The sequence below is a fragment of the Euleptes europaea genome, chromosome 5, assembly GCF_029931775.1.
Source record: "Euleptes europaea isolate rEulEur1 chromosome 5, rEulEur1.hap1, whole genome shotgun sequence".
Lineage (NCBI taxonomy): Eukaryota > Metazoa > Chordata > Lepidosauria > Squamata > Sphaerodactylidae > Euleptes > Euleptes europaea.
The window spans coordinates 31,116,938-31,130,379 of NC_079316.1; the positions used below are offsets into that span (position 1 = coordinate 31,116,938).

The following is a 13,442-nucleotide window of genomic DNA, read 5'->3' on the forward strand; positions in this document are numbered from 1 at the left end:
TCATACAGTTTTCGGAAAAACAGGTTAATAACTGGCCATTTAAAACAACGGTCTCTAAGACGACACAATCCCCGAAATTCTCCTCCTCTCTATTTTGTCTATGAGGCAGGATGGTCTGAGAATGTGTGGCTGGCCCAAGATCATTTAACAAGCTTCTATGGCAGAGTGGGGATTTGAACCTGGGTCTCCCAGATCCTCGTCTGCCACTCTAACTAAGATGTGGAGTTGACGCAGAGTAAAGCTTGGCAGACCATTGGAGTGAGGCCCGGCAAGTAGGGCTGTTGAAAAAAAAAATTCAGTAAAATTTGGCTTCGGCAAAATTCAGCCCGTTTTGATCCGGGAATGCTGAAGTCCGAACTCCCCCGATTCGGATCCGTGGAATTTGGTGCCAAGTTCCGAGTTCAGGGAAAAATTCGGCTGAATAAAGCCATTAAAAACACATTCGCGCCTTTCTGCGGCTCCGGAGAGGCATTTTTGGAGGTAGAGGTCCCAAAATTTCAGCGTAGCTTGAGGGGACCCGTCTTGCAAGAACCCCCAAGTTTTGTAAAGATTGGTTCAGGGGGTCCCGAGATATGGGGCCCGGAAGGGGTCCCCCCAAAAATCGCTCACAGGAATAAAGGCATTAAAAACACATTTGCGCCTTTCCGCGGCTCTGGGGGGGTATGTTTGGAGGTAGAGGTCCCAAAATTTCAGCGTAGCTTGAGGGGACCCTTCTTGCAAGAATCCCCAAGTTTTGTGAAGATTGGGTCAGGGCCCCCTGAGTTATGGGGCCCGGAAGGGGTCCCCCCATCTGCCCATTGGAATAAAGCCATTAAAAGGGATGTACTAAAATGAATGACAAGTCAGCCCATTGGAAGCAATGGGAGAGGCTGCCCAGCCCATTGAAGATAATGGGAGAGGGGAATGACATTTGACTTGCATTGACTCCACTGAAATACATTACAGGGGATGTACTAAAACGAATGACAGGCTACGAATGACAGGCTAGCCCATTCGAAACAACAGGAGCGGCTGCACAGCCCATTGGAAACAATAGGAACCAGCCAGAGAGAGACTCACTGACCCACAGTTAACTCCACACGAAGTTGGCAACCGGTGAAAGCAGTAGAAAGCACAGTCCCACACAGAGGCAATCAAGCTCACCCCCCAGCAGAACAGGTAAACCCACCCCCCTTTGGCTTCCCCACACACACACACACACACACACACACACACAACCCCCCCACATACACACACAGAGGAAAAAAATTATAGAGCATTATAGAGAAAAGCCCCCAAATGGGTCTTACTGTGGATATCTTCTTCTCTTCCATCAGGAGCAGGGATCAATACGATTATAGCAGACTCACACACACAAACTCTCTGGCACGGGAGGTTTTGCCTTGGATTTGCTGCTCTTTAGATGCACATTAAGGATTGCCTGCTCCCATTCATTCCAATGGGTGGATGGGGGGGACCCCATAACTTGGGATTAATTGCCTTTTAGTCAGACCCCCGGGCTGGGGTAATGGTACAGCCCAACTCGAATGTGTTTTTAAAGGCTGAAATGGGCAGATGGATGGGGGGACGGCTTCTGGGGCCCATAACTCGGGACCCCCTGCCCCAGTCATCACCAAACTTGGGTGTTCTTGCAAGAAGGGTCACCTCAAGCTACACTGAACGTTTGGGGCCTCTACCTCCAAAAATGCCCCCCTGGAACCGCAGAAAGGTGCGAATGTGTTTTTAATGCCTTTATTCCAATTGGCGATTTTGGGGGGGACCCCTTCTGGGCCCCATATCTCAGGACCCCCCAACCCAATCTTTATAAAACTTGGGGGTTCTTGCAAGAAGGATTCCTCTCAAGCTACGCTGAAATTTTGGGAACTCTACCTCCAAACATGCCCCCCCCCGAGCCGCGGAAAGGCACGAATGTGCACACACCCCTCCACGGGGATCTCTCTCACACACAAACAGACACTCTCTCTTTCTCTCCCCGGGCTGCGCAGCAGTTGGGCTCACGCACTCAACCACGACTGATTGGCTAGAAGAAGACCCGGCTTGGCCACCATTGGCAGCGGGAGAATGCTGCTAGTTGCTTACTAACTGACGGTTATGCTGCTGATTCGGAGCCCCCAAATTTGCCAAATTTATTCGGCGACCACCCCGAACTCGCCGAATTCGGTTCGTTGTTTTCCCGCCTTTTTTGAATTTGGTTCCATCCGAACTAGAAACCGCCAAATCAGGGAAAATTCGGCTGTTTTTCGGTTCGGGACGAACCGAACTGACAGCCCTACTGGCAAGGTCATGAGGTTGAACTGAGTAGGTAATAGGCACTGCCTGGTGGTGTGTGCTGGTGGATCAAGGTAGAGCTTGCTGGACACTAGGGTTGTCAGGTCCCCCTGGCCATTGGTGGGGGATGGGGGGTAAGGTTGCCAGATAATACAATCATAGAGTTGGAAGGTCCATGCAGGCCATCTAGCCCAACCCCCTGCTTAATGCAGGATCAGCCTAGAGCATCCCTGACAAGTGCTTGTCCAGCCTCAGTTTAAAGACTGCCAGTGAGGGGGAGCTCACCACCTCCCTGGGTAGCTGATTCCACTGTCAAACAACTCTTACTGTAAAAAATGTTTCCCTAATATCTAGCCAGTACCTTTCTGCCCACAATTTAAACCCATTATTGTGAGTCCTATCCTGTGCTGCCAACGGGGAACACCTCCCTGCCCTCCTCTATGTGACAGCCCTTCAAATACTTAAAGAGAGCAATCATGTCCATCCCCCAACCTCCTCTTCCCCAGACTAAACATTCTCAAGATAGTACAGTTTCTTGCTATCTAAATACTTACCAGACTTCTCACATTTCCCTCTAGGAGACAGATCAAATTTATACCTGGATTCTGGAAGAGGGAGTGGCAAAAGAGTGACAAAGGTCTTTGCTAGCCCACAGTTCAAGGCTCCTTCAAACGATGAATTTCTCTTGGGCCAGTCAGAAACCGGGAAGCTCACTAAACAACACCCCCCCCCAATTCATGGGGTTCTTTGCACATGGGTAGAGTTGCCAGATTTTAAACTGGTCACTCTAGCTGTCTCTTTCCTATAAGTTTGATCTGCAGCAATTATCAGATGATGTTATTTAGCTCCATACCCTGAAAAGCTCCGACCACCCATTTCCACACATTAAGCCTTTATTAAAGGAAGTTTCCCCACCCCTGGCCAGCTGTCAACCTTAAGTTGAGACATAGTACAGGGTGCAAAGGATAGGATAGAGAGGGAAATAAAATGGGTATCAGACCGGAGAAAATTCCTCATAGATCCTTGTTGGATTGACATTTTGCCAAGTTATTGTGACAGATGCTCATGTATGAAATCTGTATGCTGATTTCTGCACCTGGATCCAGATTGCTTACATGTTATGCTCATCTCAGTATAATCATGTTTGTGACTCAAGAGAAATCGCACACATTTTTCCCCCTTCAAAACATAGGCATGCAGCAAAACAGTCAAGGTTTTTATAATAAAAAGTTGCTTGTTTATTTAAGACACAACTTCTGATTGTGTGCTGCAGCTAGCTGAATAATGTGTGTATAAAGTGCCGTCAAGTTGCAGCCGACTTACGGCAACCCAGTAGGGCTTTCAAGCCAAGAGACCTTTCAGAGATGGCTAGCCATTGCCTTCCTCTGCATAAGAACCCTGGTATTTCTTGTTGGTCTCTTATCCCAATACCAACCAGGGCCAACCCTGTTTAGCTTTTGAGATCTGACAAGAACAGGCTAGCCTGGGCCATCCAGGTTGGGGCAGCTAAACAACAGAAAATTGCTTTTCCTTTCTATTTATATTTCTCCCTTTTGGTCTCTAAATAATGAGTCTGAGGATTTTCCTGTGTGAAGCCTAAACATTGCACGAATCAAGTTAAAAGTTAAGTATCATACTTTTCAAGAGGAACACATTCTGACATAATCAGTTTTGTATTATCCTTTCAGGCAAGCGAATGTCTTTCTCGAATCAGGCCCGGGCCGGATAGGAAGGATATATAAGAAAGCTGTATACACGCAGTTCACAGATAGCTCATATAACACAACTATTGAAAAACCCTTTTGGCTGGGCTTCCTAGGCCCCATTCTCAAAGCAGAAGTTGGAGACTCCATCACAGTCCACTTGAAAAATTTTGCTACAAGATCCTTCTCTCTCCACCCACATGGTATTAAATACAACAAACGGAATGAAGGTAGGAGTTACATCACTTTGTATTCTAACAAGTCTTCCTTTTGTGATGATTCCAGGGAGGAAAGGAAAATCTTAGCAAGATGTTCTCTCTTGATTCAACAGACTCTGCATATGACATTGGTTATTATATTTCCCAGGTGCTTTTTACCCTGACAATACCGCAGGTTTGGACAAAAAAGATGACAGTGTGCAACCTGGAGAGCAGTATGAATATACATGGGATGCAACTGAAGATCATGGCCCAGCAGAAGGCGATAATAATTGTTTGACCAGGGTTTATCACTCGCATATAGACGCACCTAAGGATGTTGCTTCTGGGCTCGTTGGACCCCTCATCGTTTGCAGGAAAGGTAAAAGGAGTGACAAAAGATGGCATCTGGATGTGGGAACCATATTGGTCCCAGAAAATAAGAGACCAAGAAAGTCTGTTCACAAGTTGTCTTGCGCAAGTTTTATCTTGCACTTAATGTTGAGTCTTTGGAAACGTATGTTTATTTATTGACATCCCTTCTTCATTTATAGTCTTCTGTCCTTGTTGAGGTCAAGGTGGATTGTGTGTGGTGTAAAGTGCTGTCAAGTTGCGGCTGACTTATGGCGATCCTGTAGGGTTTTCAAGAACCCTGGACTTCCTTGGTGGTCTCCCATCCAAGTACTAACCAGGGTTGACCCTGGTTAGTTTCTGAGTTCTGACGAGACAGGGCCATCCTGGGTTATCCTGGTTAGGGCCAAGGCAGATTACACCATTATATATAAAAACATTAAGCAGAGGTTTTTTTTTTAAAGACTGCTGAGAGATTTTACCTGAATGTTACTACCTATTGTGATCACTATACTAATTATTTTGCAAAGGCAATCACTTGCATCTGCTCCAGCTTAGATACCATTGTAGATACAATGGTTTGTACAATCTGAGGATGTAGCCAAGATTCTTGAGACTGGTATTGATAACTACCATACTCAACTCTTGTCCCTACCGTGTCATGGGAGTGGCTGAGAGGAAACTAGTCATATGGATAACTATTTTTGCTGAACATAGGAATGATTCCCATGGCACTTAAGGAAACCATGATGCAATCACTTCTGGGGAGAATGAAAACTGTCCCTTGATGATACTTCTTTTTATATCATTAGGTCAATCTCTATCATTCAGTTACTGGGCATATGATGATGACTTTTTAACTCCATGTTTTCTTAGAAGAAACCAGTTACCTGGATCTAGTTTCCAATCTGATTTTACTACTGAAACAATAATGGACACACTTGCTGATGGCCTCTTCCAGGAGAGGAATGGGGGAGGGAATTTTCCTGGGCCTGTAAGTGGTTTTTGATACCAATGGCCATGGTATCCTGGCCTGCATAGCTGGGATAGGATCAGAAGATACCGTCCTTTATGAAGGATAGTGTTCAGAAAATGCTGCTAGGAGACTGCTGTTCTTTCCCCAGCCTTTGGCTTGTGGGGTTTCCACAAAGTTCTAGCTAGTCTCCTGTGCTTTTTAACACAAGCTTAAAACTACTAGGAGAGTATATCGTGAGGCTTGGGGTGTGGTATCGTCAGTATGAAGATGGCACCTAGTTCTTCCTGTCATTGTCATTGTCTCTTAAGAGGGAGTGGATCTACTAAAGCAATGTCTGGCCACGTGGAATGGATGAGGACAAACAAACTGAAACTTAATCCAGACAATATAGAGGTACTATGTGCTATGGATTCATTGGGAGTTCAGCTTTTGCACATGGTTGCACTCCTTTTTTTTTTTTTTAAGGTTTATTTTTATAATTAAGGGGATACAGAAGGGAAAAGAAGGGAAGGGTAAAAACCGTTTGATATACAAAAACAATATAGCAGATTCAATAGAAAAATAAACTTAGTCAAATACAATACCATATAACAAGCATGATTAATCAAGTAAAATAAAATATATCTAAATATGTAATTGTAAAAATATAAAAATCAATCAGATTATCTACCTATTACATAATAAAAGTGTATTATACCGTTTGAAAACCCAGGAGTTACATGACGAATGGTTGGAAAATAATGGATAAAACATTGCCTATTACTCATTCTAGTACTATTCGGTATATATCAATCATTTGATTAACTGGAAGTCACACATGGTTGCACTCCGGATGACTCAGATTTGCAGTTTGTTTGGACTTCTGGATCCAGCTCTTCTACAGATATCCAGGTGGCAGGTGTTACCAGGAGTAATGTTTTAAACCATCGTGGATATGTGACCTTTCCTGGAGAAATCTAATCCACCCCCAGCTGCATGTGTTTGGTGACATCCATCTAGGGTTGCCAACCTCTAGGTACTAGCTGGAGATCTCCTGCTATTACAACTGATCTCCAGCCGATAGAGATCAGTTCACCTGGAGAAAATGGCTGCTTTGGCAATTGGACTCTATGGCATTGAGGTCTCTCCCCTCCCCAAACCCTGCCTTCCTCAGGCTCCGCCCCAAAAACCTCCTGCTGGTGGCGAAGAGGGACCTGGCAACCCTACATCCAGCCTGTACTATTTTAATGCATTTTATTAGGGCTGTCTTTGAAAAGTTCTCAGAAACTTCATTTGGCTCAAAATGCAAACGATTGTTACCAAGTGGAGATGTGCTCTGACTATAAAGTTGTGTGTGTTAACTGCTATCAAGTTGCTTCTGACTCATGGTGACTCTATGAATCAATGTCCTCCAAAATGTCCTGTCATTGCTCAGATCTTGCAAACTGAAGGCCGTGGCTTCCTTTATAGAGTCAATCCATCTCATGTTGGGTCTTCTTCTGCTGATGCTTTCAACTTTTCCTAGCATTATTGTCTTTTCCAGTGACTCTTGTCTTCTCATGTCTTCTCACAGTATGATAGCTTCAATTTTGTCATTTTAGCTTCTAGAGTCAGTTCAGGCTTGATTTGCTCAACAATCCACTTATTTGTTTTTTGATGGTCCACGGTATCTGCAACACTCTCTTTCAACACCACTATATCATACCAGTCTTAATTCAGTTTAATTGGCTTCAAGTTTGTTTCTGGGTGATTTTTTACTTTTAAATTGCTAAATGGTTTGGAACTAGGATACCTATGGATCATTTGTTCCATCATGAGTCTATCCATATACTTAAGTCATCTGGGAAGGCTCTGCTTTGTGCACCACTGTCTTCAAAGCATCATCAAGTAGCCTTGCATGACAGAATGTTTTTCATGGTAGCAATGAGGCTGTGGAACTTCCTCGCCTGTGAAGTACTTCTGTTGCTATCCTTTCTGTCTTCTGGGAAGAAGATTAAACATACTATTTTTAATCGGACGTTTGATTTAAGTTTCAATCCAGTTTTGTAGGATAAAGTAAAAGGGCTGCAGTCTGACACATGTGGAACAACACAACACCTGCTGCTCATGCCGGGCAAAGGACAAGGGGAAGGTTTAGCTCCTGCCAAAATGCTGTCCTCGTGAGCAGCTTCCCTTTCTCCCATATGAATGAATGGATGTCATTCATTCACATGAACAAAAATAAAGAGCATGGTTTGTGAACAATAGGGGAAATGGTCTGTGCTATAATATTAATTTTGAATCAATATAACACAGTGAGAGGTTGATAGTTCAAAGCATTTGTTTATTGAGCCCAATATACATACCAGGTGAAACTGCCCTAAATGCGCAGGACAGTCTTCACACCCAAACAAAGGATTACAACAACTTTTATAACCTTGCACTGGGGATGTTACAATTACGTTAATTCACTGCACATTGGCTGTCCAATTCATTTTAATTAGCATAGCGTGTACACATTGGCCGAAGCTGTTTCTAGGCAAGCACCAGGTCTTATGACCACATTCCTAAGACATTGCTTTTCTCTACAGGTGCACAGCTGTACCAGGCACGTGATGCAGCCTTTTGTTCTGGCAGCTCATAATGGTGTCTGCCAGACTTATTCTAACTTAAATGATTAAACACTAGGACATCTGCTTCAAGGATCAATACTTCACCCCTTATACCTGGAGCTGCATGTCCACTACCTACATGTGCTCTTCACATGGTACTGTGCCAGATGCTAAGTCCTATATTTTGGGCTTAGCATCTTTATAAGTGCAAGTATGCGAACTGGAACATAAAAGAATACATTTCCAATACATTTCTCATAGTATATAATGATTTCAGGCATTACATAGGCTGCTTGGCCACTACTAGCAGGAGTGTGCAATGTGTCTCTTTCTTTCTGACATACAGGCCTTTTGCACTATGGATACATATTTGACCCACTGTAATGAACGGAATAACTGGGAGATAAGAAAGGGTCAGCAGATGCATCTTGTGACATGTTTTCATTTTCCCATAGGCTCACTGCAAAATGGAAAAGATAAAGACATCGACCAAGAATTTATCCTGATGTTCACGGTAATGGATGAAAATTTCAGCTGGTACTTAGATGAGAACATCCAGACATATTGCACTGAACCTGACAAAGTTGACAAGAACGAAGACTTCCAAGAGAGCAATAAAATGCACTGTAAGAGCAGCTTTCAGAAAGAATAGTTGCATTATTTCGGAAATTTCTGCACATTATGCTGTTATGCGTGTCAAAGAGTCCTAGGGTTGGAAGGGATCTTCAAGACCATCTAGTCTAATCCCTGCTCAGTGTGTGAAATCTAACACTAGAACATTCCCAACAGATAGTTATCCATCCTCTGCATGAAGGCCTCTCTACATAACATGTCCACCTAGAGCCAGGGTGGTGTAGTGTTTAAGAACAGTTGTTTGGAGCGGTAGATTTTAATCTGGAGAACCGGGTTTGATTCCCCACTCCTCCGCATGAGCGGCAGATGCTAATCTGGTGAACCGGGTTGGTTTCCCCACTCCTCCACATGAAGCCAGCTGGGTGACCTTGGGCTAGTCACAGCTCTCTTAGAGCTCTCTCAGCCCCACCTACCTCACAGGATGTCTGTTGTGGGGAGGGGAAGGGAAGGTGATTCTAAGCCTGTTTGATTCTTCCTTAAGTGGTAGAGAAAGTTGGGATATAAAAACCAACTTTTCTTCTTCTAAGCTCATGCCATAGCATTGTGAACACATGAAACTGCCTTATACTGAGTTAGACCACTGGTCTCGCAAGGTCAGTATTTTGTACTCTGACTGGTAGTAGATCTACAGGGCCTCAAGTAAATGTCTTTCATATCACCGACAATTTGATCCTTTTAACTGGAAATGCTAGGGATTGAACCTAGGACCTTCTGCATGCAAAGCAGACACTCTGCCAGTGAGCCAAGGCAGCCCCTTCCACCAATTCTGAAAGCAGCTGTGAATGTGAGACAGATGGGAATCATCATGCAAATCACTCTGATTTTTTGCAGAAAGGCTGAAATATGATCATAATAATCAATCAAAGAAAATCTAGAACATCTCTAATAGGTTCTCTAATAGGTTCTATCAAAAAGGAAGTTCCTGTCCAAATTCAAATGTTTTTCAGATGTGGAGTTTTGCTGACTCCTTCTCATCATGACTGATGATGAGTGTTTGCTTATTTAAATAGCTTCTTAACAAGATGTTAGGGAAGCCTCATGTTCTTGATTATCCAGATGCTCTGCAAAGCCAGACTATTTAGAAAGGCATTTCTGTAGCTGGCTGTTAAGACCTGTCAGTATGCTCTAGGAAGAGAAGGAGTCTGTGTCTTTATAGCATTATTGCTATAGCTATTTTATTCTTCTTTCATTGGGTGTCTAATTAACATTGTATCTCACCTTGACACCTTTTTTTGAAGCAAAGTGGGTTAAAATGCCAAAAAATAAATAACCATGGTTTAAATATTCTGTTACTTTTTAAAAGCAATTAATGGATTTATGTATGGATATCTACCTAACCTCACCATGTGTGCAGAAGAGAAAGTGAGATGGCATCTTTTTGGCATGGGGAATGAAGCTGACATCCATTCAGCTTATTTTCATGGGCAAATATTGACAGAAAGGAAACATCGAAAGGACACAATCAACCTCTTCCCCGCTACATTTGTGGATGCTCTTATGGTGGCAAAGAATGAAGGAGAATGGCTGCTTAGTTGCCAAGTCAATGATCATATAGAAGGTATAAAATAAATTGTTGTCTTTCTCCCCCCCCCCCCCCAGTATCACAAATATCACGTTTTAGTATTAAAAGTATTGGAAGAGACATGTGCTTTTATGGACTAGTGCCCAGGCTGCTGATTCACAACACAGGGTTCCTTCCTTATGGAGAAAACCCTTACAAAGACAGGCACAGAGTTTTTAGATGAAACAAACAAAAGTTTGTTCAGAGGACTTTGTCCAAGAGGACAAGTCACCTTTCAAGTTACACAGTGATTTGCTTTGTGGGTGATAACAGGTGTAACCGTTTCCATGGGTCATAAAATGCACAAAAGCGTCTGTTTACCTTGGGCAGCTTTGCCACAGTTGTGTAGACCCAGTGACTCCATGATCTCAGTTTCCTATATTTTGGATTCCTATGAGGAAGCTGGTTTTTACTGACTTGAAGTCAGCCACAGGATATGTCAGACAAAAGCCACAATATCAATAAGTAATTGTATTGTACAGTGGGTTGGCTGATCCACATATGATGAGAAATATACATAAGAAGTATTTGCACAGGCTGTATACTAGAGAGACTGGAGAAGGAGGTAGCTGCCTTAGCCATGTTGTGTCCAGTGCAAATACTTAACCACGGTGAACAGAACTTCAAATCACGGGTTTTATCTCCCATCTAGTCCATAATCAAGAGCCCTGTGGTGCAGAGTGGTAATCTGCAGTACTGCAGTCCAAGCTCTCCTCATGACCTGATTTCTATCCCAATGGAAGTTGGTTTCAGGTAGCCGGCTCGAGGTTGACTCAGCCTTCCATCCTTCTGAGGTCAGTAAAATGAGTACCCAGCTTGCTGGGGGTAAAGGGAAGATGACTGGGGAAGGCACTGGCAATCCACTCCATAAACAAAGTTTGCCTCGTAAACATCGTGATGAGATGTCACCCCATGGGTCAGGAATGTCCTGGTGCTTGCACAGGGAACCTTTACCTTTAGTCCATAATCATGATATAGTGATTCAGACCATGCTTAACCACAATGAAGGGGGGGGGGGAAGACACGGTTGAGTCTTATATCTACTTACATTGTATAGAATACATCCTTAAATGCTCCGTGCTTCACATACATTATCTCTGTGTGCTTTCAAAATGTAAAGGTAAAGGTCCCCCGTGCAAGCACTGGGTCATTCCTGACCCATGGGGTGATGTCACATCCCAACGTTTACTAGGCAGACTTTGTTTACAGGGTGGTTTGCCAGTGCCTTCCCCAGTCATCTTTCCTTTACTTCCAGCAAGCTGGGTACTCATTTTACCAACCTTGAGCCGGCTACCTGAAACCAACTTCCGTTGGGATCGAGCTCAGGTTGTGAGCAGAGCTTGGACTGCAGTACTGCAGCTTACCACTCTGCATCACAGGGCTCCTGTGTGCTTTACACAATTATTTAAAAAACAAGGTATTATCGTTATCTTGATGGGGTGGCGGCTTGCCAAAGGAATGAAATTTAAAAAGGCCATCCAATTCAGAGTTTTCTGGGACAATGCCTTATGTAGGGTTGCCAACTCCAGGTTAGGAAATTCCTGGAGATTTGGTGGTGGAGCCTGGGGATAACTCAGCCCAGTATATTGCCATATAGCCCACCCTCCAAAGCAGGTGTTTTCCCCAGGGTAACTGATTTCTATAGTCTGGAGTTTAGTTGTAATTCCAGGAGATCTCCAGGTGCTGCCTGGAGGTTGGCAATCCTCCCTTAGTAATCAGCAAACAAACAGTGGTCTCAAATCTACTGTGTCTGTGTCTCTATTTTTCAGGTGGCATGCAGGCCATTTTCGAGGTGAGAAACTGTCAAACACGTGTTTCCTCTCCCAAGGAAACCGCTAATGTAAGACACTATTATATTGCCGCGGAAGAAATCTTTTGGAACTATGCCCCATCAGGCATAAATAACTTCACGGGAGAAGAATTAATTCATGATGGGTAAATACTGCCTTTTAAATGATCAATCAAATGGTGACAAACTATATTTGAAATGAATGTGTTGCTGAAAAGTTACCTACCAGTAAAAAATTGTGAAAATAATAAAAAATTTATTTAAAAAAAATGGTGACAAAGCGGCTGCATGATACATAGCTGAGGATAGAATCAAGCCAGGATCTGAAGTTGATTTATTAACACACTCTTAAGTATGGTTTCACATCATGTCTGAATGCATGACATCCTGGCATATTCCTACTTTAATTCTAGCTTGTCCTCTGGAGACACCCTCCTACGCAATGGAGAAAAAGGAAATGAATCCGGTATTTATCAAGGCAAACTAGACTTTGAATGGTTGTCTGAGAGCTGAATCCTAGTTTCACAAATTAACCATAGTTACAATACATCAGGGTTTTCTGGGTTTCTGAACCAAACCAATATTTTATGTTATCTTATGGATCTCTCCTTCTATGGAATTGTGAGATTATTTTCAAGAGCATCCCTTGGAAGACAACCAGAACACAATTTTATTTAAAGAACCAGTGTTGAACAGTTTATTAGGCATGCCCATTAAAAATCACACCAGGAAGAACCAGGTTGAAATCCCTGCTTAGCTACAACACTTACAGGGTGACCAGGCCAAATATAAAGCAAAACCATGATTTATTCTAACTATGGTTAGTTTGTGAAGCTGGGATTCAGCTCACAGATAATCACACAAACCCTGGTTTGTCTCAGCAAGTGGTGGTTGCATCATCTTCACTCTAGCCCTGCATCTGAGTAGGTGAGGAACGTGAAAGGGCAGCACCAGAGAATGAACCACGATGTCCACATTCATTTGTTTGGCAAAAATGCAGTTAAATAACTGTGATCAGCAATCCAACTTCAGACCATGGGTTCAGATCCTGGTTTGATGTACCCTAACTTAGTTAGCAGAGTGACCTGTGTTAGGGCAATCAGTAGGGTTGCCAGGTCCCTCTTCACCACCAGCAGGAGGCTTTGGGTCAGAGCCTGAAAAGGGCAGGGTTTGGGGAGGGGAGAGACTTCAATGCCATAGAGTCCAATTGCCAAAGTGGCCATTTTCTCCAGGGGAACTGATCTCTGTCGGCTGGAGATCAGTTGTAATAGCAGGAGATCTCCAGCTAGTACCTGGAGGTTAGCAACCCTAGCAATCAGTCTAATCATATTTAGCTTAGTTAAACCATGGTCTTGTAAGATGTCTGAACCAAGTGACTATCTTTCAGGCTAATC

At 43.4% G+C, this 13,442-nt stretch overlaps 2 protein-coding genes across 2 annotated transcripts in view; both read left to right on the forward strand.

The window, feature by feature from the left end:
- HLTF (helicase like transcription factor) overlaps positions 1–13,442 on the forward strand; it is a 179,417-nt gene that overhangs the window by 80,576 nt on the left and 85,399 nt on the right. The window lies entirely within an intron of this gene.
- Positions 1–13,442, forward strand: part of CP (ceruloplasmin) — a 36,845-nt gene that overhangs the window by 5,589 nt on the left and 17,814 nt on the right. Inside the window, 5 exon segments of the mRNA XM_056849831.1 lie at positions 3,957–4,201; positions 4,338–4,550; positions 8,521–8,691; positions 10,002–10,256; positions 12,029–12,194. Coding sequence (XP_056705809.1) covers positions 3,957–4,201; positions 4,338–4,550; positions 8,521–8,691; positions 10,002–10,256; positions 12,029–12,194 — 1,050 coding nt within the window.